This window comes from Betta splendens, chromosome 21 (assembly GCF_900634795.4).
Source record: "Betta splendens chromosome 21, fBetSpl5.4, whole genome shotgun sequence".
Classification (NCBI taxonomy): domain Eukaryota; kingdom Metazoa; phylum Chordata; class Actinopteri; order Anabantiformes; family Osphronemidae; genus Betta; species Betta splendens.
In genome coordinates this window covers 16,835,902-16,862,669 of record NC_040899.1, presented here as the reverse complement: position 1 = coordinate 16,862,669, position 26,768 = coordinate 16,835,902, and the positions used below count along the sequence as shown (strand labels likewise).

Genomic DNA, 26,768 nt, shown 5'->3' with positions numbered 1-26,768 from the left:
TGGGTTTAGAACCTAGCCTGTTTATCAGCTCAGGTGTTAAGTGTCCCACTACAAGGTTAGTAAAGCTGTAGCTTAACATTGTTCACCCAAAGGGTGAGGAAGACGTTGGTGCATGAACAACGCCACTTGTGAAAGCCAGGGTGATGTGAGGAGCTCGGCCACTACGCCCATCCAATGAGCAGAGGAAAGAATCCTAGCATTTTGGGAGCCCACACACCTTTAATTCCAGGAGGGCAGGTGTTGCAACCCTAGCATACATACATACATGTTCCTTACACTGTTCCTTCCCTGAGATTGGACCTGCAATGTGTGTCAGCAGCAGAATGCACTAATCCCTAAACCAAACAGCCGGGGCCATTTCACAACATAATATAAAGTAAATACAAGAAGGTATTGTTGCAAATGCATACTAAATAAAAAAAAACTATTAAGGTAGAATAAGTATAATTTAGTAAATACTTTTTACTTTTTTATAACTTACATAAATGTACATCATAGTAAGTCTTGATGCAGGAGAAGTGAGTAAGATCTAGTTATTTCTTTGGATCAATAACCAAAAAAGTAAAGTTTACTTGAGTACTTGAATAAAAACTACCAGGTGCAATTAAACTAGTGTTTTTAAACATTACCCTGATATTTACGTTTCTGCGTGGAAATTGTTACATAGGTTTTTAGAAGTAAATTTTACTCCACTTTTTTTTAGTGTAAGTCTGACAGTGTAAAAGGCAGTGACTCGTCAATGGTGTGAATTCTCTTCCTACTTTAATTAAAACAAGTGTCTACTCATGTGTGAATATATAATTTTAAAGGTAGGCTGCAACAGTTTTCTGACTTTAATAATTACAAATTTCATTGTAGTCATTTTACAATTACTACTTGTTCTTTTGTATGGTTGTAGTCTGACTCAAGTCTTGATTTAGGAGAATTTAATTGTCAAATCAATTAAGGCTGGCTGAATGTCTTAGCCCTTCAACCACCCAAATGATTCTAGCCTGGACTGGATAAGACACTAACTTGGCTACAGTTGACCATAATCCCTAATGTTGGGGAGAACTAGCCCAATACACCACTGGCAGAACAGTACCCAGACAGAGCTGTAGACAGGGAGGGGAAAGAAGTAGGGAATAGTCGGAAAAGGTTGTTTTTTTTTACCTTTAGTAAAAACGCATACAGAGACAGGACAAGAAAAACTATTCTAACCATTCATTGTATTGCCTGTAAATACATGTTTTCTAGCTGCTTTTAATATGGCAATGTGGTGAACATGGGGTTTTGAGATTGAAAACAGCAATTTATTTGTCTGTGACACACACACACACACACACACACACACACACACACACACACACACACACACACACACACACACACACACACACACACACACACACACACACACACACACACACACACAGACCACGGGTAGAAGGCGATCAGGAAAATGACTCAGTGGTTGTGGCAACATGTCACTTTAAGACAAAAGTGACATGTTGAATGTTCAAAAAGGGTGCACACACGCACGTATAGACTCACTCACATTTGTATGGGAAATAAGAATTAAAAGATGTTTACCTTTCAAACTTTCTGTTTGTCATGAGCATGAAGCCACCACCATGGTGCCTAATTCCTTTGTGCCTTGACTTGATACTGCACTTCACTTGTGAAAGAACTTGTCATTTACTGGCTCTTGTGACCCTAAAGTTCTTCCTAATTACCAATCCTGTATAACATCTCCACTCTCTTCAAAACATTTAAACACAAAAGCTTGAGAATCATTCCTTTTGTCTACTTATCCATTTTAAGAAAATTAATTGTAAAAACATTAAAGGTGGTTTCAGGCTATTTTCCATTCAGAGATGTATTAGGAGTGCCTACTGCTTGTTAATGCTGCCACCCATTATTATAGTGTAATAACAGTGCCACAACCAATGTAATACTATGAATTTAGCTGTACTGGATGTAACTGAAATATGGAAGCACCATTTAAATGGGAAAAGGAATTTTGTAAGTAACAGTAAGTATGTAAGTGGCCATTCTCCCCTTACCCTGGTCCATCATGGTCCTTCCTTCCCTGTTACTGCTTCTTGACTCTAAACTTTTTTGTCTGTCTCTTTCCCTCTTTAGTTCATGAACTAGCTTTTCTACTGCAGGTCGTGAAGTTGCAAATGAAATCAAGCAATTATATGCCATCAAATTTATCTGCTTTTAACACTGTATGTGACCAATTTAAAGGAATTGAGAACACACATACATGTGCACATACATAGAGACAATATATGACAATATATGAAAGCATAATGACAGAAATTGATACAAAAAACAATCTGCACATGCAACCAAAACAAGACCACTTGAAAAGCTGTACATACAGATACGCCAATGAGTAATAATTTCACCTTAAATTAAAAGCTTTGGTGACTTGATCTGGTTTTATAGTTGTCATCTTATCAAGGTTTATCCTTGACATAAGAGCCAACAAAAGGGGTAATCCAGTTGTTTGATTCTCAGGCATGTTATTTTGACATAGTGACCTTGACAATTGTAAAAAGAAATTAAGGATTAAATGCTGGTTAATTAATCACGTATCAAGTACTCACTTCAAAAGAACTAATATTCCTTGCAGTAAACAACGCAAGCCAGAGCCACACACACACAGAGAAAAGGTCCAAGTTTAAAAAAAAATTGGAAACAACACTGCATCACAGTGCAATTGCAGCGGGCTGTTGAATTTTGCAGTAGCAAGGTCAGAGCTGGCAAAGAGAAGGCAGTTAATAGTACAACATGGCACAACTCCAATGCCGAGCCCTTTTCTTATTTAGATACACATTAACATTTTTTGGGGGAATGGCAGGGAACAGCAGTGAGAGAGAATTTGCAAAAATTTGCAAAATTGGATTTTCCAACCCTTGTTTTGAGAGTTCCAAACTGAACTTTCCCTCCACCTTATTTTCTTCCAACTTGTCAACTAGACATGCTGATGACAAGCAGAGAAGAAACAAGGAGAAGTCTACTCGGGCCCTGGTAACAAAATACATGAGTACTAAATGTGAGGACTGTAGTTCTATATGTTGTACAAAAACGCTGCTCACAGCATTAGCTCTAACATATTTGTCACATGTCTATACCAAATGCATCGCTGTGTGTACCTAGAGTGGTTTCACACACTGTAACATCCATGCTCTAATAGAATTTCACTTCACCACAATGCATTCGGTGATGGTAAAATGCTGGTAAAAGCAGGAGTAAGCAAACACCAGCATTAACTCTCTAATAATTAACTCCAGCATTTGGATTATAGGGAGTCAGGATATAAGTGTGAGCGGTCAACATGTCTGCATATCCTGTAGCTTGTAGATATCGAGCACACATGCACACAAACAAATCTCTGTTCTTCAATAAACATTTGTACATTATGCATACACTGTACTGTACAAGTTGTATGCCATTAAAAGCCACAATGGCTGAAGTGCTGGCTATAATATAACCTGCTGTTTTTTCTAAAATAAAATCTACCAAAGACTACACACTTATCTGTTAAGATTCTAGTACAGTAAGACATGCCCTGACATGCAAATATCCTGCAGCTATTAGTGTCAGGCAATCTACCCTTGATACAGAGTTACAGGAGATACATTTTTCAAACAGCTGCATCTTAGAACACTACATGTTCGGGACATTTAAGAGTTGTGAAGTTGACTGCTGCAAGCACTTAGCCTAAATTTATTTTTTACTTTGCATGTCTGATTTGCATAATGCATAAATTTCTAGCGAAAATTGTTTTTCTGTTCTCCCCTCTTTTCTTCTCTCCATTCTCTTTTGTTTACCCATTTCTTGTAGTCACACAAAAATATGGCCCTCCCTACTGTGACAGCTCACAGATGGCTGTGACAGAGCCTCACAGATGGACCCTATACCACCCCCCTCCTCATCAGCACCACACAGATGGTTCGGTCTACCTCCAATGTTTCAAACTAGGGGGTCATTGCTAAACCTGCATCAGAACGTCTTACCAGTATACAGTCCATACGTCAGACAATTAGTGGAGGAGTGATATATACGCAAAACAAGAGTGCAAAGTAAATCACTTTAAAATTATTCTGACGAGTACACATGAAGAGCTCAAATGGCTCTCAGCTAAAGGTTTCAAGCAAAAGTTTGCATACATTTTCTGTTTTTAAAATATCAATGTTGAATATTGCTAAAAGCAGCCCATTAACCTCAGCTTCATTTACAGAAAATTAATTTTTTTTTTTTAAGTTTAAAAAGAATAATGATAAAAAATAAAGTTAGCATGTTGAAATAAAGCTTGACTGACTTTAAATAAAATAGCTGTTTTGTCTATGCTGACATAAAAAACTACGCCTAAATTATCAACCCTTCAGGTAGAGAAGAGCCAAGTACTCACAAATGATGTAGTAGTCTTTGCCTCTGAAGAACTCTAGACCCCACAGGTTGGGACTAAACTCCTGAAACTTGAGGGTGAATTTGACATCCTGGTCAGGCTTGACACAGTTAAGGAGTGGTGTGTCGGCCTTGGTAATGGTGCAGCTCTCTAGCTGCTCCCTGGACACCATGTACACCTTGTAATACTCCACGCCCTCACTCACTCCGCCATCCACGCGAGGACACACAATGTCTAACTTATCCCCGATCTGGGGGTATAATACCACACCTTGGCTTGGCACAAATCTGAAAAGAGACAAGAAGGGAGAATTTTTATTAGCTGGAAAAAACTGATAAGTGATTCATTATACATTGTGTATTGTAATTGCCCAGTGTTTGTCATTATGTCCATATCTTTAAAAAGTCTGCCTAATTCTTATGGTATTGGATTGTGTCCATAAATTTTAGATGATGAAGGAAAATTAAAAACCAGTAAAAAGCCCAGATTGATGAAGCAAATTCCCAGCACCACTGCATTAACAATAACAGCACCACTGACACATAACAGAGCTGAGGAGCCAGGAGGGTCTTATTTGGGAGTATTTCTAAATTTCCCTAAATCATTCCCAAAAGTAAAATAACATTGCCATTTAGTTACCAGTACTAAGACACCCTGAAACATTCCAGTTATTGCATAAGCTTCCACACACATATGCACAGTTGGAGGTGGAACTTGAGGTGTAACCGTATATTTATCTGCTAAACGACTTTTCCCCATGCCTGAATACAATTCAAACTGCTTACCACGGATGCCCAGAAGCCATTTTATGGCATGCTGTGAATAAGCAAGCACACAAGAATACTCTGCAAATACTTACTAATAAAATGATGAAAATGTCTAGTTGGAAATATTTGCCTGTATGACTAGTGATTGCTAATAGATTTCTACCAGGCCAGAGCTAAAACCATAGACTGATTAGTTGATTGATTGAAAATTAATCCATATTATTTTTCAAGTTACATAGACACATTAATTTCACTACTGTATGTACCCTTAACTGAAAAACATTAACTGCCTACCTTTGTGTTAAAATACTCTACTGTGAACACCAGTGCCTCTTTGTATTGTGTAATGGCAATTACATTTTATGTAATTTACTAACCAATTACTCCGAAATGTCGGAAAATGCTAAAAAATGTCCACAAATGTAACAACTTATACATGATATGCTATAGAAAAGTTGTGAATTCTTATTGAAATGCTTATTGAAAAAGCAAATGATACTTATTTTACTTATTTCCAATTGTATAAGTTCCTTTTAACCCTGGATATAAACAAGGCTAACACATTTAAACTGGCAGGCCCAGCTTTTCCAGGTAGAAGGACTAGATCATTTTAAAAGCAAGTCTTGTAAATTCTCAAAAGAGCAGAGCCATGACTTATTGTATTGTGTGTGTTTCCTGACTACCGGTAATATGACACACACTGACGGGTGGCAGAGGACCCCCGCCCTCTGGAAAAACACTCAACAGTGTCCAGTGAAGGACACAGACCAATCTGTGTGTGTGTGTGGGGGGGGCGTGTGTGCTTGCATGCATATACAAGAGAAGAGCACAAAGCAACAGAGAGGAAAGGTCCTTAAAAAAGCCCCAGGAAAGTCACTTCTACACAAATACTATACTATATATAGTATTCTACACAAATACTATAGAGCCATACATTAGAAGCTCTCATACATATGTACATATGTGTGTGTATGTATGTATGTATGTATGTATATATATATATATATATATATATATATATATATATATATATATATATATATATATATATATATATATATATATATATAAATAATGTGGTATTATAATTATTATTAGTAAATAAAAGAATAAAGGTATATATTATATATATGATTATATCAAAATGTTGTGAGTGTCTTCTTTGTGCTTAAAGTTAGAGCCAAGCCAAGTGCTTTATCATCAAGTAAACAGATTGCCTTGGCCGTATAAAATTAAAACATCGATCCATTTTCTACTGCTGAGTCCCATGCGGGGTCGCAGGGTTACTGGAGCCTATCCTAGCTATCTATGGACGAGAGGCAGGATACACCCTGGACAGGTTGCCAGTCCATCGCAGGGCAACACACAAAGAGAGACAACCATTCACACAGACACACTAATACATGTTTCTGGACCGTGGGAAGAAGGCGGAGAAGCCAAGAAGAACTCACGCGAACACAGGGAGAACATGCAAACTCCACACAGAAAGGCACCCAGCACCACCGTGCCGCCCTTATTCTAAACCTAATTTATTAATATAATTTTTTATTTTATGTATATAAGAAAAAAAGGCAAAAGTGCAGAATTGTCAGTTTATGTGTTTCTGTTCATTTACGTATTTTGTTTATTGTAAAACAGCTTTAACGTTCTTCTAAACTTGATATACATACATACTTCTTTATGGGGGGGTGCAATAGAGAAGTCTAGTAAACTATAGTAGGTAGCACTGTCGCCTGGGAGAAGGGCCTGGGTTCCATTCCAAGGTCGGCCGGAGTGCCTTTCTGTGTTGAGGTTGCATGTTCTCCCCTGTCTGCGTAGGTTCTCTTCAGGTACTCTGGCTTCCTCCCACAGTCTAAAGACACGCATTTAGGTTGATTGGCTCCTCTACGTTGCGCATAGGTGTGAGTGTGAGTGTGTGTGGCCCTGCAATGGACTGGCCATGCAGTGTACCCTGCCTCTCGTCCTCAGCTAGCGCTTTTAACAATTTGCTTTACAGTGCTATGTACTAAAAGAATTCTTTGAAAACATACAAAGAATAATCTGTGTAAATGTAGTTTAAATATAAGCTGCCAAAAGTATTTAGAACACATACAGTTTATGGTATTGACACAAAAAGACAGATTAAGTAGGAAACAGACAAAAACTTTATCAACACTCTTGGGTTTTCTTTGCACCTCCCTCCCGCTCTGTTTCTTCTGTTTGTCAGATGGCAGATACCTGGCCTCATGATAGTATAGATACACTTGTACTAATGGTTAATGGTGGGGGTGGATTCATGTATTCCTTGCCATATCATGATTCTGAATGCTTCTAGCTACCATAAATTCACCATCCCCTCTCCATTTTTCTTGACGGCACACTTGGCCCTTCACCCTTATGTTTTCTAACCCTCCTCCTAAACTCTTGTGCAACCCCACACCCACTTTTTAAGTTAAGACCCCCACTACCACAATAAATGTTCCCGCGAATACGAAGCAGAAAGTTCTTCATTACAAAAGGCTCATTGAATAAGCATTAAAACCACATGAATAACAACGGAAACAATAGTCGAATAGAGAAGAATGCAGAATGACATGCTGTTAAACATCTAAAGGGGCATGAATATTACATGATGCCATTTATCAAGCAAATGTTCGCTTCTCAAGAGTGACATGTGCTGCCTTTGGTTCTCTTAGTTTAGACATATTAAGATGTCTAAAGTTTGTTAGGCAAAACAACTGGTAAGATTATTTTAGAAAATGAACTATGACCAAGAAAAAAAAAACTAAATAATAAAATTATCATCATCATTTTGAGCACATTTTGCATTTGCGTGTTTTCCCGAGTTTTATGTTGTGTCAAGCATCATTTGTCCTTCCCCATGCTGAGGGCAATGCTTGTCAAAAAGTGTCTCCCTAATGAATTTAAAATCAACAGGAGAGCCTGAGTAAGACAGATATTCAATTAAATTCTCTGTATTCTAGAAAAACATAAAATGGCATTTAGAAGCAGTCTTCCTCCTTCTCTCCTTACCATGTACCTCTGCCCAAACACAATCTCACACGCACACTAAGTGCTAAAGCTGTCACCTCCATCAGCTGGGCCTAATTTTTTCGCATCTCTAATCACCATACTGTCAGGCCATTCGGTAAGAAAGCAAAAGCAACCATGGGTGCTTAAACTAACCTTTTCTCACAATCTATGTGTTCCTGACAGCTAGACAAGAAAATAAAAAGCTAATTTAATTCAAAGTAGGTTTTCATAAAGAAACAGCAAAATCAGACAACAGCAAATTTTCAGCTAACAAAAAGCCCACTTAGCTTGTCTCACATAAAGTTTTACAGCAAAGGCTTCAGTCTGTGATGGCTCTTTAGTCATCATCAACACACCTGCTTGCTTCTTATTGTCTCATAGTGAAGCACAATACAGAGTGAAAAGAGCTAAAGGTTGAGCTAGAACTGTTTTTTCGTCAAAAACAGAGCTTACTATTTATGTTGACATAACTTTTCAAACTTAATAGAACTGATATTAGGTGACAAACCCTTTGTCCTGGCACATTGATAGGTCAAAAGCTTGGTGACTTTCGTTGTTTTTTAGAGTCTCTGTACTTTTGTACTTGTTACTGAGTGTGTGCGTGTGAAATGTTTGGGTAGAAAAAAGGAAAAAAGACAAGGAGGAGGAGTAGCTTTGCATTGCATCTGTTGCCAATAAAAATAACAACAACAACTTCTGCCCCCCTTCATTTTTTCCCTCACTGTCTACTAAAACCACTGGATTGCTGGATTTCTGTCTGTTTTTATGTTTGACACAACAGAGCTACAGTGACTACTCTCTGCCCATATCCCCCCCTCCTCCCCTTCCTATCCTTCTTTCCCTATGGCCCTGTATTTATGAGAAAACAATGTGACTGGAGGGAGGGGAATCAGATGAAGAGGAACTGTTTGAATGCCAGCTGCAAGGCCAGGATTCATTATAGATTCAGGCCTGTGCTGGAGCACAGTAAGGGTTAATCCACCCGCAACACCGCCACAGCTTTTACCCTCGATGGGCTGAGGTGAACAGAGATTTCTGCATGTCATCGTATCCTCCCTTTCGTCCTCCCTCTAGCTGTATATGCTCTGTGCCTTTGGCCCCACCTTTCATCCACTAATCCAAGCCTATGAGGTCTGAGCAGGTCTAGACATAATTACCCTCTTCACCCTCTGGCGCCTTAAAGCGTATGCTTTATTCTCTCCCTTTCCATTTCATGTCTTGGTGCATTATTTTATTACACAATCCTAATCAGGCAATGTTGGGCAGTAATTATACAAAATGGCATCTCATCATTGAAATCCTCACTCTGTTTCAAAAACAAAAAGCAGAGAATGGAACTAAAATGAATATGAGGCGCTGTAAGGTATTGGAAGAAAGAGGAATAGGGATATTAGGACTATTGAAGTACATTCTTCCCCCTTGTCAGTCATTCATGATGGACCTGTACCTCTATGCAAACACGGTTTCACAAAACAAGCCATGGGGTACCCCACAACAAAAGCCCTAAGTAATCTGTCGATGAACTGCAGTGGAAGAGACAGCGCACCTTTTTATATAAACAAAGTATAGTGGGGCCCTCTTTTGTTTTTTCTTCCCAACTACAAAATTGATTACTAGGAAAGGTAAGTTTTCACTCTCTTTCGTTGAAGGATCATGGATGAGGACAGAAAAGTGCAAACACCACAGTTTTAACTGACACAACAGTTAGTCCCACGGAGGAATATTCTCTCCCTCCCCTGCTCCTGAATAAATATATTCTCACTTTGGAGGGGTGCGGTCTGTTACAGAGGAGGAACAGATGATGCACAGAAATTAGGACAACCTACAAAAACCCTGTTTATTTTACAGGAACTGCTTTTATCAGAATACAAACACGAATGTACATCTTTATTTCTCAGCTAACTATTAACTCCATCTCTCTGTTCTAGATTCAAAAATCATTTAAAAAAGAGTTGTTCTGCCAAAAGGAGTATCTACCATGTGTGTGGGACACAATAATGACACCCTGGGCCCCACCCCATGCACATAATGTTTTGTTGTTTATGTTTTTTTTCATGTCTTTCTTTTTGTTAATTTTTTCAAAAAGTGGTTTGTTGTTCATCTTCTGGTTGTATGAGAAATTTATTAAAAAAAAAAACACAAAATAAAAAGAGCTTGAGCCTTATACACTACTGCGTAATGTTTATATTTAATGAAATTCTAAAATATGTATTGTCTATGTAACCCTTATTTGTGGCTGTTGGTATTACTATCTGTCTCTTCTGGCTGCGGGTAAGAAGCGGGATACGAGCTCCTTGAGGTCTGGTATTCTTCTTTTAATTAAACAACGCGGCAAGAATGTAACGCCGTACTCTTCACCCTCATGTGTATATCTCTCCCCAACCATGTCACACTTAAACTTTTTCCTCTGTCAAGAAGGGCAGGTAGGATCTAATGTTGTAAACAAAGGAAATCCGAAGCAACTCAAATACCACGTTTTACCATAAATAAAATAAAAAAATAAATGCTAACTAGGTCTAACTAGGTTACATCTATATTGTTTAATGTCCGTAACTCCACTGGCACCAGTCTGACCTGCTGAAACTATGTTTTGTAAGAGCCACAATTTGATATACATTGAGCCGTGTGTCAAAGCTCAAACAACACTGAATCTCTGTAAAAATCAGGGCTCTGTACTGGGTACATCTCAGTTAGCCCTCTCGGCAAAATACACTAGAAACAAAGCAGGTACTTACTTACCAGTAGGTACAGACACTACAGATACCTGTTACTGAAACATGTAGTAAAGATTGTATAGTGGTTTAGGAAGGAACGGAGTCCATGAAGAAAATGGAAAGAAGGCTTTCGTCTTTTGCCAGAACCTAAATATGAATTGTCGAGCAAGTTGGGACACAGCCCCTCTCCACCCTTGCACTCTCTAGGTCCAGGGTTGGAGAAAATAGGCAATTTAAGAGTATTTTTGCATAGCATGTACAAATATCCACAGGATAATAGTAGATGGCCTTAGAGAGGTGGCAAAATGAGAAAGATGAGTTGAGGCCTGCATATGGTGATCACCCAAGGAAAGCAACAGCCCTGTTACAAAGACAGTTCAGCAAAAAGTCCAGTCAATGTCTGGAAGTCCACGTATTTCGCCCAGCTCTCACAATTGCTCTGCTAGTGTCTTCTCACCGATTGTATTTCCAAATATATATATATATATATATATATATATATATATATATATATATATATATATATATATATATATATATATGTATATATATATATATATATATTTTATATATACAAATATCTCCACGTTATTCAGTTAATTGTTTAATACCAGAGTATCAGGAGGCCATCTAGTGTTTTAACGCACATCTCAAATTATTTTTTAGTCTCATTCACTTTATCTTCATTATGGGGAATAAAAAAATATAAAATTAACATCACATTTCTGTTCGTATGCGCAGCAGATAATCGGATTCAAAAGCTTTTTAAAACCAGTCAAAACACAATTTATAATACGTTATTATTGGCCTCGAATGTTAAACGACATATTACCTTCAAATGTAATTAACCATAAACAGATATGGAGGAGTAGATGTACTCTGACATAAACGCAACAAAGAATGCCCATATAATGAAGAAATAACAAATGATTCAGACATATTCCTGAGCTGTTTTATACTGCGTGCTACTGAATAGCACCGAAACGCGCGGTCGAGCGAGCCTCGCTGTACGCCGCCCGTACATATCCTGCAACTGCGACAGAACGCAACCGGTAACTCAAAAAATCAAACAATGAATTAGTGCTACTATCTCGGTCATACGTACATAGATGAATATCTAATTTGTGTGCAGTTAGGATACGTATCATTCAGTGTCAGTCTTTTAACAATGCTTTATGTTCTCCGAAAAGCTCCTCATATACGTTGTCAAGCTTAGCCGTATTTATTTATAATGAAATGGACTTTCCACACGAAATGCATGATGTTCTGACATATAAACACAGTCTGTCATTTTGTTCTCTTTTGGTGTACTGAAGAGCTGAAGACTGAAGAGCTATTATTGTGTGATGTATACTAAATGTAACGTACGAGCGAAAGAGAAAGGCCAGTGTTACAGTTGTGAATGGAGTTTGAAGCGAAAGCCTTTCCACACGGAAAAGCGTATAGTCTATGGGTTCGCACTTACTTGGTATTTGTTGTGTTCCAGTAGATGGACTCCAGGATTAAGGCCCGGCACACGTCCACTTTGAAGGCAATAAGCAAAACTCCAAAATAATATCTCCGCATCGAGTCCCCCATTGTTACCCCGCGAGCCTGACGACGTTCGAACCAATCCGCGTCAAAACAACCAAATGTGTATGTCCACAAAAGGAAAAACCAACCCAAGGATCAGAGCTCCGCAAATGGCTGACCACAATGTGTTCGCCTTATATCCTGATCCAGTGGTGATGCGCAGGGACAAAACCCGATCAGAGCATCTCCAGATGAAAGATCAAAAGCCCAAGGCGCGCGGCAGTAGTTCAGCAGACAGATCTCCTCTGATTAGAGCACACACTTCAATCCCTTGTAATACATCCCTTACAGAGAAGAAGTGGTGTTGTCCGCTGAAGACCAAATGAAGAATGGATCAGTACAAATGTAAATCCCTCTGCATTTTAGTCCAGAAGCGCAAGCAGAAATCCAGCAAGCAAGAGCAGCAGGAGAGAAAATGGTAGTGATGCTTAGTGGTGAAATGAAGCGATATTCTCCTTTCAGCCGTTGGTGCTGGTGGTATAGAGCAACAAACTGTGGGTGGCTGTAGCAGAAAAATGAGAAAGGCGAAAAAGCGAGATTAAATTATCAAAATAAATAAAATAATCAAACATGAGAATGAAAGAAATCAAATGAGCTGGAATGAAAGTTCTCATGCTAGAGGTCCCCGAAACAAGTGCTGCAGACGAATCCTGCAAATCAGTCCCCAAACGCCCGCAGACAGCCACACGGGTGGAGCCACAGCGTCTACTCCGAAACCCGACTGGAAAGTAACTGCAAGAAGCTCGACCGGGAATATTTGGTGGAGCTTATTTGCGCAGATCCCGCCCTTTGCCACTGCTGATTGGTCCCTCGGCGCTGAGAGCTCGGCAGTCAGTCGAAGGAGGGTGACCGACGGTGGGCAATGCAGGGAAAAAATGACAATGTGTGTTCACAGAAAGACTGGATGGATCAGAATATAACCTGGATGGACAGTACTTTACAGTGATGTATACAGTAATTGAAAGTTTGAATTATAACTAGTTAGAAGCCAATTACAATATTGTGCTGGACAGAAGTTTAATGGCACGAAGTAAAATATACACATTTAATCGATACACATTTAAAAGTGCCCTTCACTCAACAACGTCCTCTTCCTTCGTGGTTAGAGGACTATGATTAAAACACTGTATGGAACCACTAAGCTTCTATTCTAGTCAGCGCTTTAGTGCAGTGCAGGATTTTTCGAAAGACAACAGCGCCCACTAGTGAAAAATGTATTTTTGGACAGCTTTGAAAAATTGACACAATAGAATGACATTTAAATTCATTCATACCATATATATTTTCAAACGTAATGTTAAAATATCATGTAGCATATTATTCGCAAACAGAAAGCCAAATTTATAATAACATTATAAATCAATATTAACTAATCCTACCATTTGATACATTATTTGCCTTGGTTTTCTGCTCTTTGAGTCTGATAAGAGCGTACAGCTATTTGCTTAGCTGATAACCCGGTTGATTTAAGACAGGATAGGATATAACTTTATTGATCCAACAATAGGGAGATTTTTGTGTGCAGCAACAGGAAAAAAGAGAAGGCAAACAACAACAAAAAAACAATTGTGCAACAGTAATACTTGTACATACTTGTATTAAGTAATGCTTGTATATTCAGTAACATTTAAATAATAATAATAATAATAATAATAAGTTACTTTTAAACAGTAAGACAGTAATACAAATTTAATTCATCAAGCAAAAAATCAAAAGAAAAAAATATTCACGTATTCACGGCATCAAAAACAATAATGAAATGGTGGTGACTAGAAGCTTGTGGTATGGTTACACATTTGCAATATACATTTTGTATCACTGCAGTGATGTATTGTATAGCCTGACTGCAGTGGGGAGGAATGGCCTGCGTTGCGCTCCTTCTTGCACCGTAGGTGTAAAATTTAACACTGTTCTGATAATTGACGATGACACTTTCTTTTTACTAGTATAAACACTTGGAATCAACTCAGGATCAAAACACACTGGATGTTTATTGCAGGGGTGTTGACGAACGAAAAATTTAATTCAAAGACTGCGTCAAATAAACTCCTGTTGGTTTATTAGATTAATGGAAGAAAATGTGCAGGTCTCTACACGAGCCTCTTGTCCAAATTTTGTGTTTTTCACTTGCTGCAGACCATATGCAAATGCTGAGTATTTCTATCGGAAACTTGAAAATGGAACTAAGATAATACATCAGAATTAATACAGATTAATCCAAATTATGGAGTGTCTATGGTAATAGAATATTAATTCAAATTCAAATTGCTCTCCGCGTCGTCCTTATATTTCAAATTCAGTTGCACACAAACCCTCAGACCATCTAGTTCCAATAGAAAATTTGAGGACCACAGTGGAGAGCATATGCACAAAGCAGCTCTCGCAGACCTGCTTTTCCTTGCTTGATAAAGTGTCATTTTGTCAAAGCTGTTGTAAAGAAGCTAATTGTAAAGTAAAATAAAGTCATTGTAACTTAATACAACAAATAAATCAGTAAATCAGAACAGGCTATGAAATTAAGCATCTAGCAGTAGCATGTAGTTAAGCTTAGCAGATTTCAGTAAATGTATAGGCTATGTACTTATGTAGCTTTAATTAGTATTAATGTTATTATAAAACCTTTGAGGAATAAGTATTGAATTTATTTCTCTGCTTTTACAAATACAAAAGAATAACTTTATTTTGCAACAACCTTGTTTGTTTCAATGTGCTTTATGGTAAAGGTCTCCAAAGCCGGCGACATACTCGCCGACTAATGTCGGTCATTGTTTTAACTCCGATGTGACTGGAGTTGACTATTGGTAGGCTACTGAAGGATACTTGGGGATGCAGTAAAAGTTACACGCTGCTCTAAAGCTTCATTTTTTCAAGTGATATTTCTTGGTTGTTGACAACATGGATGGAAGCCAGTGTCTGAGATTTTACACTGGAATCAGGTTTATTGTGAGCTAGCTGTTAAATAATTGAGAAAATGCAAAACAGACTAATTTGACTCATTGCTCCTAAATAGTTCTTCATGTCTTCATGTGCATCATTATTTAGGAGTGTAGATTCTAATGAATTAGATTGGTCACCAGCTTTTATCCGATAATCCAGAAAACAGAAACATGGAAGTTTGAAATGATCTCTGTGTGTCAGCCTCCATGCTAGAAACCTGCCAGTTGTAAGACTGTTAGTACATAAATTAGATGCCATTATGAACCTTGCCATGGCATGCTCCCTATGGCCGAAACCAAGCATGTAGAAATAACACCACTAACATTAATTTCTCAGCAACTCAAACAAGAGTCTCACAGGACTGCAGTTTGAACTCAGCATACCCAACAACTCTAAACTCAAATGCAGACGACATGAGGTGAAAGAAGAGTTAGACACAGCAATGTAGGCATTCAATGGATTTATTGAAGTCTTCAGTCCTTTGGGAAATGGGGAAAGGGTGTTATGACAATTTCCAATCCACATGACATTAGGAGCAAACCTAAACCAGGATCGATCACTCACTCTATCACTCACTCGATCACTCACTCGATCACTCAGTCACCTTACCTGCATTTGTCCATATCCACTACAAATCATGACTTAATCAAGTTATGCAAGTTTGCCAAGTTCGACAACATGGCCTGAATTATCCCATTCTCATGTAATTAACTATTATCCCGATGAGTACCTTTATGTTTTAAAAAAATAAGGTAACTGTGGATCAGTTTCATGACATATTAGCTTGTAAAGGAGATGGGGGCTGGGCTTCACAAAATGGCTAATAAAATTACACCATACAAGAAATGTTCTCTCTCTCCTCCATTACCCAGGGGTCACCCCCATTCCCTTCTAAGACAATACATTCTGTTAAAGGTTTGATGATTCATTCATGAGCAGCTTTGGAGAGGAGGTTAGGTTCACCTGGAATTCACGTACTTCACATTGGCCGCAAACCCTATGTTTCCTCAGAAAGAAAAAGTGCTACTAAAAAAAACAAAAACACATTTTTGTCAGAAAAACAGGTGCTGTTTAAATGATGAAATGTGGAGTGAAAGATCTGACTCATCAGCTGGACTTAAAGGTAATTGTGCTTTATCCTGGCTGAGCTGTGCATCAGACCAGTCATATTTAAATAGAGTATATACCAGGAAAAGAGTGCCCCAACTTCAAGGCTGCACATGGGCATTTATAGTAAGATCAGTTAGACAAAGCCACACACTCACACGCTTCTATAATAGGGATTGATTTTCCTTTGTAGGTTGCTGACTGTTAAGATATCTAATAAATTGAAAGTTGCTTTCTGTTCCACTTAAGACTTTATAGGGTGGGGAAAGGTGAACATGTTATATAGCACTTTACATGAAAAGTTCAAAAACCCTAAAAACCAAAATAAAAACAAAAACAAGCACATTGAGCCATCTGTAGGGTTGAGAGGAGACTGGAGGGAGCAGTCAAATCCTTTGAGGGAGAGGAGTCATCTCAAACAAACAAACAAAAACCAGTGACATGCTTCAGATGGGGGGGGGGTAGTGAGTCAACTAACTCCAGTTTTTCATCAGCACTTCCAAAATGAAGCGAGTGTCCCGCAGGAGGAGGAGGAATGGGAGTTATGACGAGGAAGAGTTGAATGGGGATGAATGTGACAATGAATAAGGGTGTGGACAGCAGTCTCATTCCGTGGCTTTGAGCGAGAAGGAAAGCTTGGGCCTAGACTTGCCCTTGCCCAGGATGATTTTCTGCTCCTCCTTCTGCTGCCTTTGACGGTCCTGCTCCAGCTTCATGCGCTCCTCATGAATCTTTCTCTGCTCTTCCACAATACGTAATTGCTCCTCAGCCTGTCACACAACACAAAAGAGAAATCAGCACAAAGTGGGGCGTGGATAATATCCTCCAAAAGCCCAATAAAGTATTTTCTTCTTTGTGTGTATAAAGAAGTTTACTAAACATACAACTAAATACGTAACAGAAATACGTGGGTTCAACTCTACATCCATTTTGAATATGTGATCAAAAATTTAAAATGAAGGTTATGAAAGGACAGAAGGGTGAAACCAAACAGGCAAACAGCAGCCTGTCTGATGTTGGAACAGGGCATACCAGTTTGGCCTGAGCCTCTGCGATCTTGCGGTTATTCTCCTCCAGAATTTTTTCCAGCTCCTCCCGTTTAGATTTTTCTTCCTCCTACAAAGGTGACACGGTGCAATGTTAGCGCATGAATAGGTTACCTTTAAGTCCATACATACACACACTTGCGATCTAATTGTGTCGCTGTCGCACACACTTGCCCCCAACAAACACACACATACAGCTAACGCATTCCTCCACAGAGTTTCTTCAGCCTCTTGCTGACCACACTAAAGTTCTTTGCAGTCAATTGTTTGAAAGATACATAGAGGTGCATCCATAAAGAACCGTGGGCAGAAAATATGAACCCACTAGATTTTCATCCCTCCCGCTACTGTAGTAAACACCCTGCTAGGAAAATTCAAAGCTAAGCCACGCCTAGATCACTCACTGCAGTATTGTTAGAGATTTTTTAAAATACAAAAAAAAGGGGGGGTCATTCATCACACTCATAAGAGAAAACAGATTAAAATAGGAAAGACAATACAATCTAGAAGAAAATACAAAAGGTGTCTTTTAACATCATTATAAGATACAAATCATAAGATACAAATAAAAGAGGGAATAGTTTTGGCTCACCACTGCACCTTATGCATTTCCTTGCCTGTGAACCTACACAACTGGTGAAAGCATTAAATGGTTGAATATTTACTGTCTCGTCCAGGCTGTGTGGCCCCTGCTGAAACAGAACGGCTCTTTGGGTAGGTGGCTGGCTGGATAGGTATGGTGAAACAGCACCGGAGGTATAAATAACTCTGATCTCTGTACTGCTTAGCCTGTGTGTGCAGCCATAGCTCTCTGTTTTTTTTGAGTGTGTGGGGTTTTTGTCTTCACAATGGCTCAGTCCCCACCAAGGTGACAGCAAATGGCAGACGTGTGTGTGTGTGCGTGTGTGTGTGTGTGTGTGTGTGTGCTTTCCAAGGAGGACCCGCACCACGGTACACTTACAGGACAGGACACGAGTGGCGACGTGAGCTGAAAGGCTGCAGACCAGCAAGGATCAAGCGCTAGTTAAGAAGGTTGTGAGTTGTGTTTCCAAAATAAAAACAACACAAATGTATTGACAAATAACAATGTTGAAACTTAGCAGCAGCCATATAGGCGAAGTCATGAGTACAAGAAATAGTACATTCGTCCTTTTCTTTTCTTGAGAGAAAATGCTGTATATATTATAAAAAGATAAAAGGTGACACCAGAGATAGTTAACCTTTGTGCAGGACACAGGAAATGTAGTGGTCCATCATTATGTATCCCAAAGCAGATGGCGTCTAACAGAAGATTCCCAGGACAAGCATTGTTAAAGACAAGTTAAAGGCTGGTAAATAAAAACCTGTGCAGGACAACGTGTGATTAGCACTTGTGCATAGAAATAAAAAAAATTAAAGGACAAAAAAAAAATCACCACTCTAGCATTCCCTTTTTAAATCACATTATGCACAACTAGAGGCTGGACCCTCAGGGTCCAACTGGACCCTGACCTTTGGGTTAACAAACAGTCTTGCTAATGGTTTCTACGACAGTGAATTCAAAATGGCATGACAGACACTGTGCAACTCAGGGTCACCAAGCTTTAGCTTTCCCTTGCAATACAATGCACTATTCATGTAGTGTAAACAAAGCCCATTTTGTTTATTATAACTGGAAAGGTGGGGGAAAAGGGCTGGTCTGAATTGAGTCAAACTCTCAAGCTATCAAGAACGGGGATTTAATAAAATAAAGTGAGTAGATGTAAACAGCTACTTAAAGTAAAAGGAACTCTTTATTAAAAGACATTAGAGACACTAACAAATATGAACATAAAACAGTAACGGGGAAATGAGGATGAAAGGAAGTCAGTCCTTTTTTGTAACCTTGCCATGCTAAAATGCTTCCATCTCACCACTGGCCATATTCACATATGCTATCATGTGCTACAGTTTAGCTGTTGTATGGGAATACCCGTTGGAATGTTAAGCAGTACTTCAAAAGTACAATTCTTTGGTTGCACCCTCCTTATAACAAGGTCAAGTACTGAAAAATGATACATAAATAGGTTATTGTCCCGTTACACATTTACCGTTTGTGCAATGGAAGTTGTACCATGGCTAAGTTACATTAATAGTAAAAAAGTAGGAGGGGCTCCCTTGACATCTACTGTCCCCTTATGTCCCGTAGAAAGTAACCAGTCATATCAGGTGACTGGAATGGAGACTGGGACAGGGAGGTAAAGGATTTGTTGGTACAGAGGGGAATGAAGGGGCTGCGTTCCAAACGACAGAGCGTTACCTCTCTGGCCTTCTGTGCTGCCAACTCAGCCTGTCGCTGTCGCTCCAGTTCCTCCAGCAGCTGTCGCTCCATGATTCGCTTGGCTTCCTCAACACGTCGCAGCACCTCACGCTCAATCTCATCCTTCCTCTTCTCTAGCTCCTCCTCCACTCGCTTCGCCACCAACTCCTCCACTCGTCGTGCGGTCTCCTCCTCTATCAGCTTCTCCTCGATCTCCTGCTGCCGGCTGCAGCACAGAGCAGGAAAAAGAAATGAACACAAGAGGTAAGAAATGTAAGTACAACAAAAAAAAAGCAACACATTTGGCATTAACTGTTAATGTCATTCCCAAAAACTATGAAGCACTGCCTTATTTATACAATATTTATTTATTGCATTTCTTCAAATTATATTTCAATTATTTGATGATTGAGTAATTTCAATAGCGCAGCTAGCCAGTTTAATTAAAAAAGAATCCTTATTATAGTCACTTACCGTTGTTAGTTACCAACAGAAGCACACAGCCCAAATTGTTCAATGACAATCTCACATTAATAAAGTTCTCACAATCTCACATTAATAAAGTTGTGATTTTTTTTACTCAAAAATGAATAGGAAATGCTTTGTTTTTACAGAAGACTAAATGTTCCTGTGTTATGCTAGCAAAAATTATTTTCAGTGTGTTGCCATGTTCAGATGAAGCAATTGCAAACCAGAGTGGTAAATTTAATCATATATTTGAACTGCACAAAGAATATTTTATGATGGTTTTTGTGTTAACAATAGTCAGGCAAGTGGAGTTCCAGGGAAAGACCAGCTACTCAGCAAAAAGCAGCTATCAATGTCAGTCACTGTCATCAGCTACTTGCAGCGTTACCCAGGCAAGCTCCAACGCGACATTAGAGCTGAAAGACCTTATCTGGAGGTCAGGTGTCTTCCAACCTCTCCTGTACAATTGCAGCATCCTTGTCCAAGAGCCAGAAGCTGCCAGCTCCTGAACGATTTGATTAAACTTATGCCAGATATTCACTTTTTTCTTCCATTACATTCTATCGGCAGTAGATGGTGTCTGTTAAAAGAAGATCTTTAACAGCAGTGAGGAAGAATTGCACTCCTAGACAGTGAGGCTTCTTGCAGACTCACAATATTTCGAGTCAAGTTTTCTTATAGAACATACAAATGAGTGCTATTATTTCTTAATTGTTCCATACTTCCTAAATTAATTGGCTTTAGCCATTGTACAACAGGTAATAAAAATATTAATGGTGGACAGCCACATAAAGTGACAGAATAGGTCTCGAGGGTCACCAGAATGCATGTTTTCCCAAGACACAACAGTCAGATCATTTTTTAGGCCTAAGTGAATGATATCTGAATATCTCTCTACTCAAAAATGTCTTGTTTTAGTTTCAACGGAGGGTGCACTTGTGAAAATGTGAATGCTTCTTTAGCTTTATACAGTTATTGGATACTCACTACAGTACATACACATCTATGGCCGGTATCATTAATGTAGGAGTGCCACCATATTATAAACCAGGCTTGTCCCAAACTTTCCTATAAGTTTGTTTATTCTGTTCTCTGTGCTGTGACAATTACAATTAGTTTTCTTTCAGTTGCTGCAAGGTCTAAGATTTAAAAAAAAAAAATTTAGTGCAGTTGTGTGTGTTTTTGTCTTCTGTTAACTACTTGCCGTTTTATTCATACCATGGCCATCTGCACTGATACATCATGAGTAGCACAGATCAGATTTGGGATAAAATGTGACAGTAAATTATTTAATAATCAAATTTTTCTTTTCCACTGACAATTATTATGATTACTGACAGACCTGTTCTATAAGACGTCCAGCAGTGAAATAGCGTGATGCATTGGAATTCGGATATTGGTGCAAAAAACATTTAGATGGAGGAAGATGTTTCTCAATGGTGAGTGCATGTTTTATTCATTGTTTACATCTAAGTAGAGATTAACTGAAGTTATGTAAACTGATTGTTTATACAACAGATCATTAAACATCAACAACTCCTTCACACAATTATTCTACAGTTTTTATATAGCACAGCAAGGTCTTTCCTGTTTAACTAACTAATGCTAATTTGTATGTTATGCATAATAATGGACAGGCGTCTTTTGACTGGCCAAATGTTGATTGACAATTGGCTGCTCAAAATTAAAAGCCAGTTAATGAATGTCCCAGATGACATGTAGGACTTTTAAAAGAAAGAACTTGAGAAGCACACTATATCTCACCCAAGTTGGAAATAATATAACCTCACATGTGTGGTATATCTAGAGCTACATGAACCTTATTATCTGTATTTCACAAATTTATAAATTTTTATGAGAGATTCATCAGTGAACCTTACCACTAAAAATGAAATGTGTTTACTACTTTCCTGTCTTGTGACTGTGGTAGCAAGCATAGGCTGCTCTGAATATTTACAAGCAACGGAATTGCATTTTTGACACTTAGCTTGTTTAGAATCAGAATCAGTTTTATTGCCAAGTTTGTACAATCCTGAAAATGAAAATAAAAAAAATAATAATAATTTAATTCGTTCTTCTAAAAGCCAAACTATTGAGTCAGATAGTTGCATGTTGTGAAATAAGTATAGTTAAAATTTCAAGCATTTTATTTACTTCATCTTAAATTCAAGAACTTTTAGGACCACGAAAACACAATTAAAATTCAAGCATTTTCAAGGATTTCAAGCACCCTTAGGAACCCTAAACAGAGCAAGTGAACTCGTTTAATTGTGAGTAATTTACATTATAATTAAGAGTTTAATTCAGCAGAAAGAATTAGCAGGTCTCTGAAGAACAACGTTACGTATACCAGAGTCCTTTTACAGCCTAGGTGACATTAGCATGCTTTTGGGGTCGCTATCGCGACAGCATTAGCTTGCTGGTACAATAAGCTAACGTAACCTAAATGGCCTGACGAGAACTAGCATAGCATTTAGATTAGCATGTAACTTTTCACATAACCTAAAATAACAAATATACTCACATCTTCCTCTGTCTTTCCATTTCTGCTTTTCTCTCTTCCTCCTCTTTCCTCTGCTTCTCGTCCAGAGTATTTCTCTTGCTCAGTGTCCTGCCGAAGATGTCGATGCGCTCCGGTGGCGAGGCTGCTCTGTCTCTGCGTGCAGAGGCTGTTATGGATCGCGAACGGGAACGAGATTCTCGGCGTCGGTTCCTTTTCGCTTCCCGGGACTTAGACCGCTTCTTGGATCTCTCCCTGTCCCTTGATCGCGACCGAGATCGGCTTCGTTTCTTACTGTGCTTACTACTTTTGGAGTGTTTGGACCGTGATGAGCTGCGGCTCCGAGAGCGGCCCATGTTGATAACCTCCACAAGTCGAGCGATGAGGCAACTGTCGTCTTATATCAGGAATTTGGCAAATCTGCAGTCTCTGTTATTGTTCTTCTCTTGTCGTGTACAATACCCAAAGTATAGTTACTTCAGCTTTATTCAGGATAAATAAATGATCAAAACTGCTATGGCTCCAGAAAGAAAGATGGCGGTTGATTTTCCCATCAGCCACCGCAGGTTTCAATAGTTCTTCCTCTTCTGCAGTGTTTTACGCCGGTTGGCATCCTTAAAGGTGAGTTACCGCCACCTTTCATACTCCATCCACCCTAAGGTGGTGATTAAGAGTACATACTGGATCAGTGCATTAAAACCTCTCGCCTCGCCTCCAGTCACCAAAACAATTTTTAAGTTTACTAAATGTGTGAGTTTTACAAACACTTGCTGCTTTCATGCATGATAAAGCGCCAAAATGACACCTTCATTTGAAGTTGTAAATCAAATCTAAATCAAGCAACAATAAATATCAGATAACAATTCAACAGAAAAAAACTATGGGACAAAAAACCTGAGTATGACACATTTATGCACAAACAGACTGTCATCCCACTTTGGCAAATTAAGGCCATTTTTATAATTCCCTCTGGAGCTCTGTGCTATAAATAAACTGGCATTATGTAACCAGTGTTAAATGCTGGTAACCAATCTAATGGTTTGGTATTGGTTACATGACATTTCACCAAAATCCTGACGGTTATTGTTTCTGAATGTTATTGTTCCACTGTGTTCATTGAAGGTGGGTTGTAATGTTGACACTGGATATTAGGTACTGTCACTTTAAGGAGCTGCCGCACGGTGCTGCTGGGTTACCCTCTCAGTTCGCGCTGCCTGCGCTGAGAGGAGGTACATAATTCCACGACAGTGATAACGGCAGTTATAATTAGCAACAAATATGCCACAATGAGGCCGTAGATGGCTGAGTAAACATGGTCATTTTGGTTCCTTGGAAGACAAAGTTAAAGTTTAGTTGTCGAGTTATGAGCGGAGCACAGTTGACGTGCTCTAGCTAATAAAAGTTTCTCTTGCTAACAGGAGCCAGGTTACCGCAGCATGTGTGGCTGATGGCATTTTGTTCTTTTATTGATGACAATACAGGTATGCTCAATACCCAGTGTCTATGTTGTCTTAGTCATGATTTATAAATGCTGGATGTCTCTACTATAGATTAATTCAAATTTAAATTTATAATTTGTCATTTTTATCTATGGTTTTGAGTATAAATATGTTTATATGTGATACAGAATTTTATATAATGTAAAGTTTAAGATAATTGCACTTGAGAGGAGAAGCCAGGTTACCGCAGAATGTGTGGCTGATGGCATTTTGTTCCTTTATTGATGACAATACAGAGACCAGTGAGACAAAAAAGTTGACAGTGTCTTCTCTGCAGCAGCTCTGCTCATCTAAACACAACGCAGACTACGTATGTATGTGTGTACACACACGAGTGTACAGGTAGTGGTCGGCTGCAGTACACAGCCGTTACAATGGTGCCGTGACCTTTTCAAGGATTCAATTAAGCATGACGCCAGTTCGTCCACCGTGTGAAGCTGCAACGACTTACAGTGAGGTGAAGGTACTTTTTTGGACTGTACACAAGCCACTCCATTCCCCCCTATACTTTTCATTGGGACAGTTTCTGACTCTTTTTCTGCATTACTGCTGTACAGAGAACTTTGTTTGGTTTTCTTTTATTGCTCATAGACTTGTAGTGGAGTAATTTAATTTTTTTTCTTCTCTCTAATTTTTTGTGAGGTCAAAATGTATACTGTTAAACAGTACACAGTCAATCCTGCTACGTTATTGTCTGTGGGATCTCTCTTTCTGTTTCCTTGCAGATTGCTTTTGAATGCAGATAGTGACAATATGGAAGAGGGCAGGACATATTCTGTTGGGAACATGGGGGATGATATTGATGATGATTCCTTTCAGTTACAGTTTGGTATGGGGAGAGGTTTGTTCAAACAACCCATAGAAGCCAGGACACCAGGGTCAAAGGCTAGAGCATTAGATACCCCAGCTCTGACCTCCACACGTTATGCGGAGAAAGCTATACATGGTCAAGATGAGCAGAGTAATCAAAGCCTGGACTTAAGCCCACTCAATACACAGCTAGCTGATGAAATAGGACAGTTCATTGTGGAGATGCTCCATTTTGAAGGGAATACGCACGTGAGTGATAGCCCACAAAGAACCGTGGAGAGGACATTACCTGATGTGAAACTCATCATGCAGTCTGATGCTAAGGAACCCCCAATTTTTAGAGGTGACCGCTCAGACAAATTCACAGTACATGAATGGGAGAGTCTGATGACCTTGTACTTAAAGAAGCTCGCCATCCCACTCTGAACAGTCACAGGAGATTATGGATAGACTGGTGGGCAAAGCAGGTGACTAGGGATGTTTTGTGTGAGTGCCTGAAGTGACAGGGACGTAACATTGGTGATCCCAGCCATGAGGTCACTTTGATGATTATTAAACATTGTCCAGATCAGTGTCTTGCAGGTGCATTCAAGTTTAAGTCCGTGGAGAAATGGTCAGCATCAGAAATCCAGGAAAGACTTGATGAGCATGCACGAGAGAAGAGACTTAAAGTTGCACTCACTTCACGACAATCTTGCACTGCTGAATACACGTCCCACTCCCAGAGTTGTCAACCTTTACTTAAGGATGCATCCGAGACATCGGGTGCTCCGCCTTCGGTGCACCACAAAGCCCCCACAGTCCATTCCAGCTTGGATAATGTGGTGGAAATTTTCCATAAAGAAGTAGATGAGAGAGAGTTGTCCTTTTGTGCGATTTATTGAAATAGTAAAGAAAATAAAAATAATGGGGAAAGCAAATAAAAAGCATGGATGTTGATCGTGCACATCAACAAACCAAAAACCAGCTGGGGAGATCAGTGCACACACCACGAAGGTGTGATGCAAAGAGCCCACGATCCTCAAGTTGCTTCTGCCTTTTAGCTTCTCTGTCCGACTAGGGTGGAATGTCTTTCTAACCCAATCAAATTACATGCACCATCTCCTCCCTGTCGCAGTGTGTGTGAAGATTTTTACTTTCTCACACCTGCATTGCTGACGTCCAACTATCTGTGAGAAAGGAGCACAGAGTCTCAACAGACAGAGACACAAATCCCCGACCTTGGGTTTGGGAGCTAGAGTTGAGAGTCTATCAGGCAGAGACAACCATTGAACAATGTAGGTCAAATGTCAAATGCATACAGTAAGACAAAACATAAGATATTAATTGCAGAACATAAGTCATAACTCGTATAATAACTGCATAGAAATAAGGAAGACACATAAAAATAAGGAAGAGACAATTTTTCCCATAACACTCCCCCCTTTTGATTACACATTAATCAAACCATAAAGGAATAAAAATTGTCAACATCACATTCTGTAATAATAAAAGATCCTTGCAAATGAAACAATAAGGGTATTAACTCATCAAGATTCAAAATACACCTTCACATAAAATGGAAGTAACTAAGGGACAAAAGGTTGGGAGCTGTTTTTGGTGGGTAGTTATACAAGATACCATACCATAATCATATTCGTATCAGATTATATTTCG

The 26,768-nt window shown here is 39.0% G+C and overlaps 2 protein-coding genes across 3 annotated transcripts in view; both read right to left on the bottom strand.

Moving 5' to 3' along the window:
- efnb2a (ephrin-B2a) overlaps nt 1-13,210 on the bottom strand; it is a 30,494-nt gene extending 17,284 nt beyond the window's left edge. Inside the window, exons 1-2 of one of the 2 annotated variants that reach the window (XM_029137698.3) lie at nt 12,361-13,210; nt 4,406-4,689 (exon numbers count right to left, since the gene is read on the bottom strand). In XM_029137698.3, coding sequence (XP_028993531.1) covers nt 4,406-4,689; nt 12,361-12,473 — 397 coding nt within the window. In that variant the 5' untranslated portion in view covers nt 12,474-13,210. The remainder of the gene's footprint in view (nt 1-4,405; nt 4,690-12,360) is intronic. The other variant, XM_029137699.3, reaches the window with a different exon arrangement.
- Nucleotides 13,211-15,849: 2,639 nt separating this feature from the next.
- On the bottom strand, nt 15,850-23,340 carry arglu1a (arginine and glutamate rich 1a). Its single transcript, XM_029137701.3, has 4 exons — nt 22,828-23,340; nt 19,836-20,061; nt 17,544-17,627; nt 15,850-17,281 (listed from the first exon to the last, which is right to left on the bottom strand). The coding sequence occupies exons 1-4, from the start codon at nt 23,157-23,159 to the stop codon at nt 17,117-17,119; spliced, it is 807 nt and encodes a 268-aa protein (XP_028993534.1). The 5' UTR covers nt 23,160-23,340; the 3' UTR covers nt 15,850-17,116.
- Nucleotides 23,341-26,768: the final 3,428 nt, after the last annotated feature.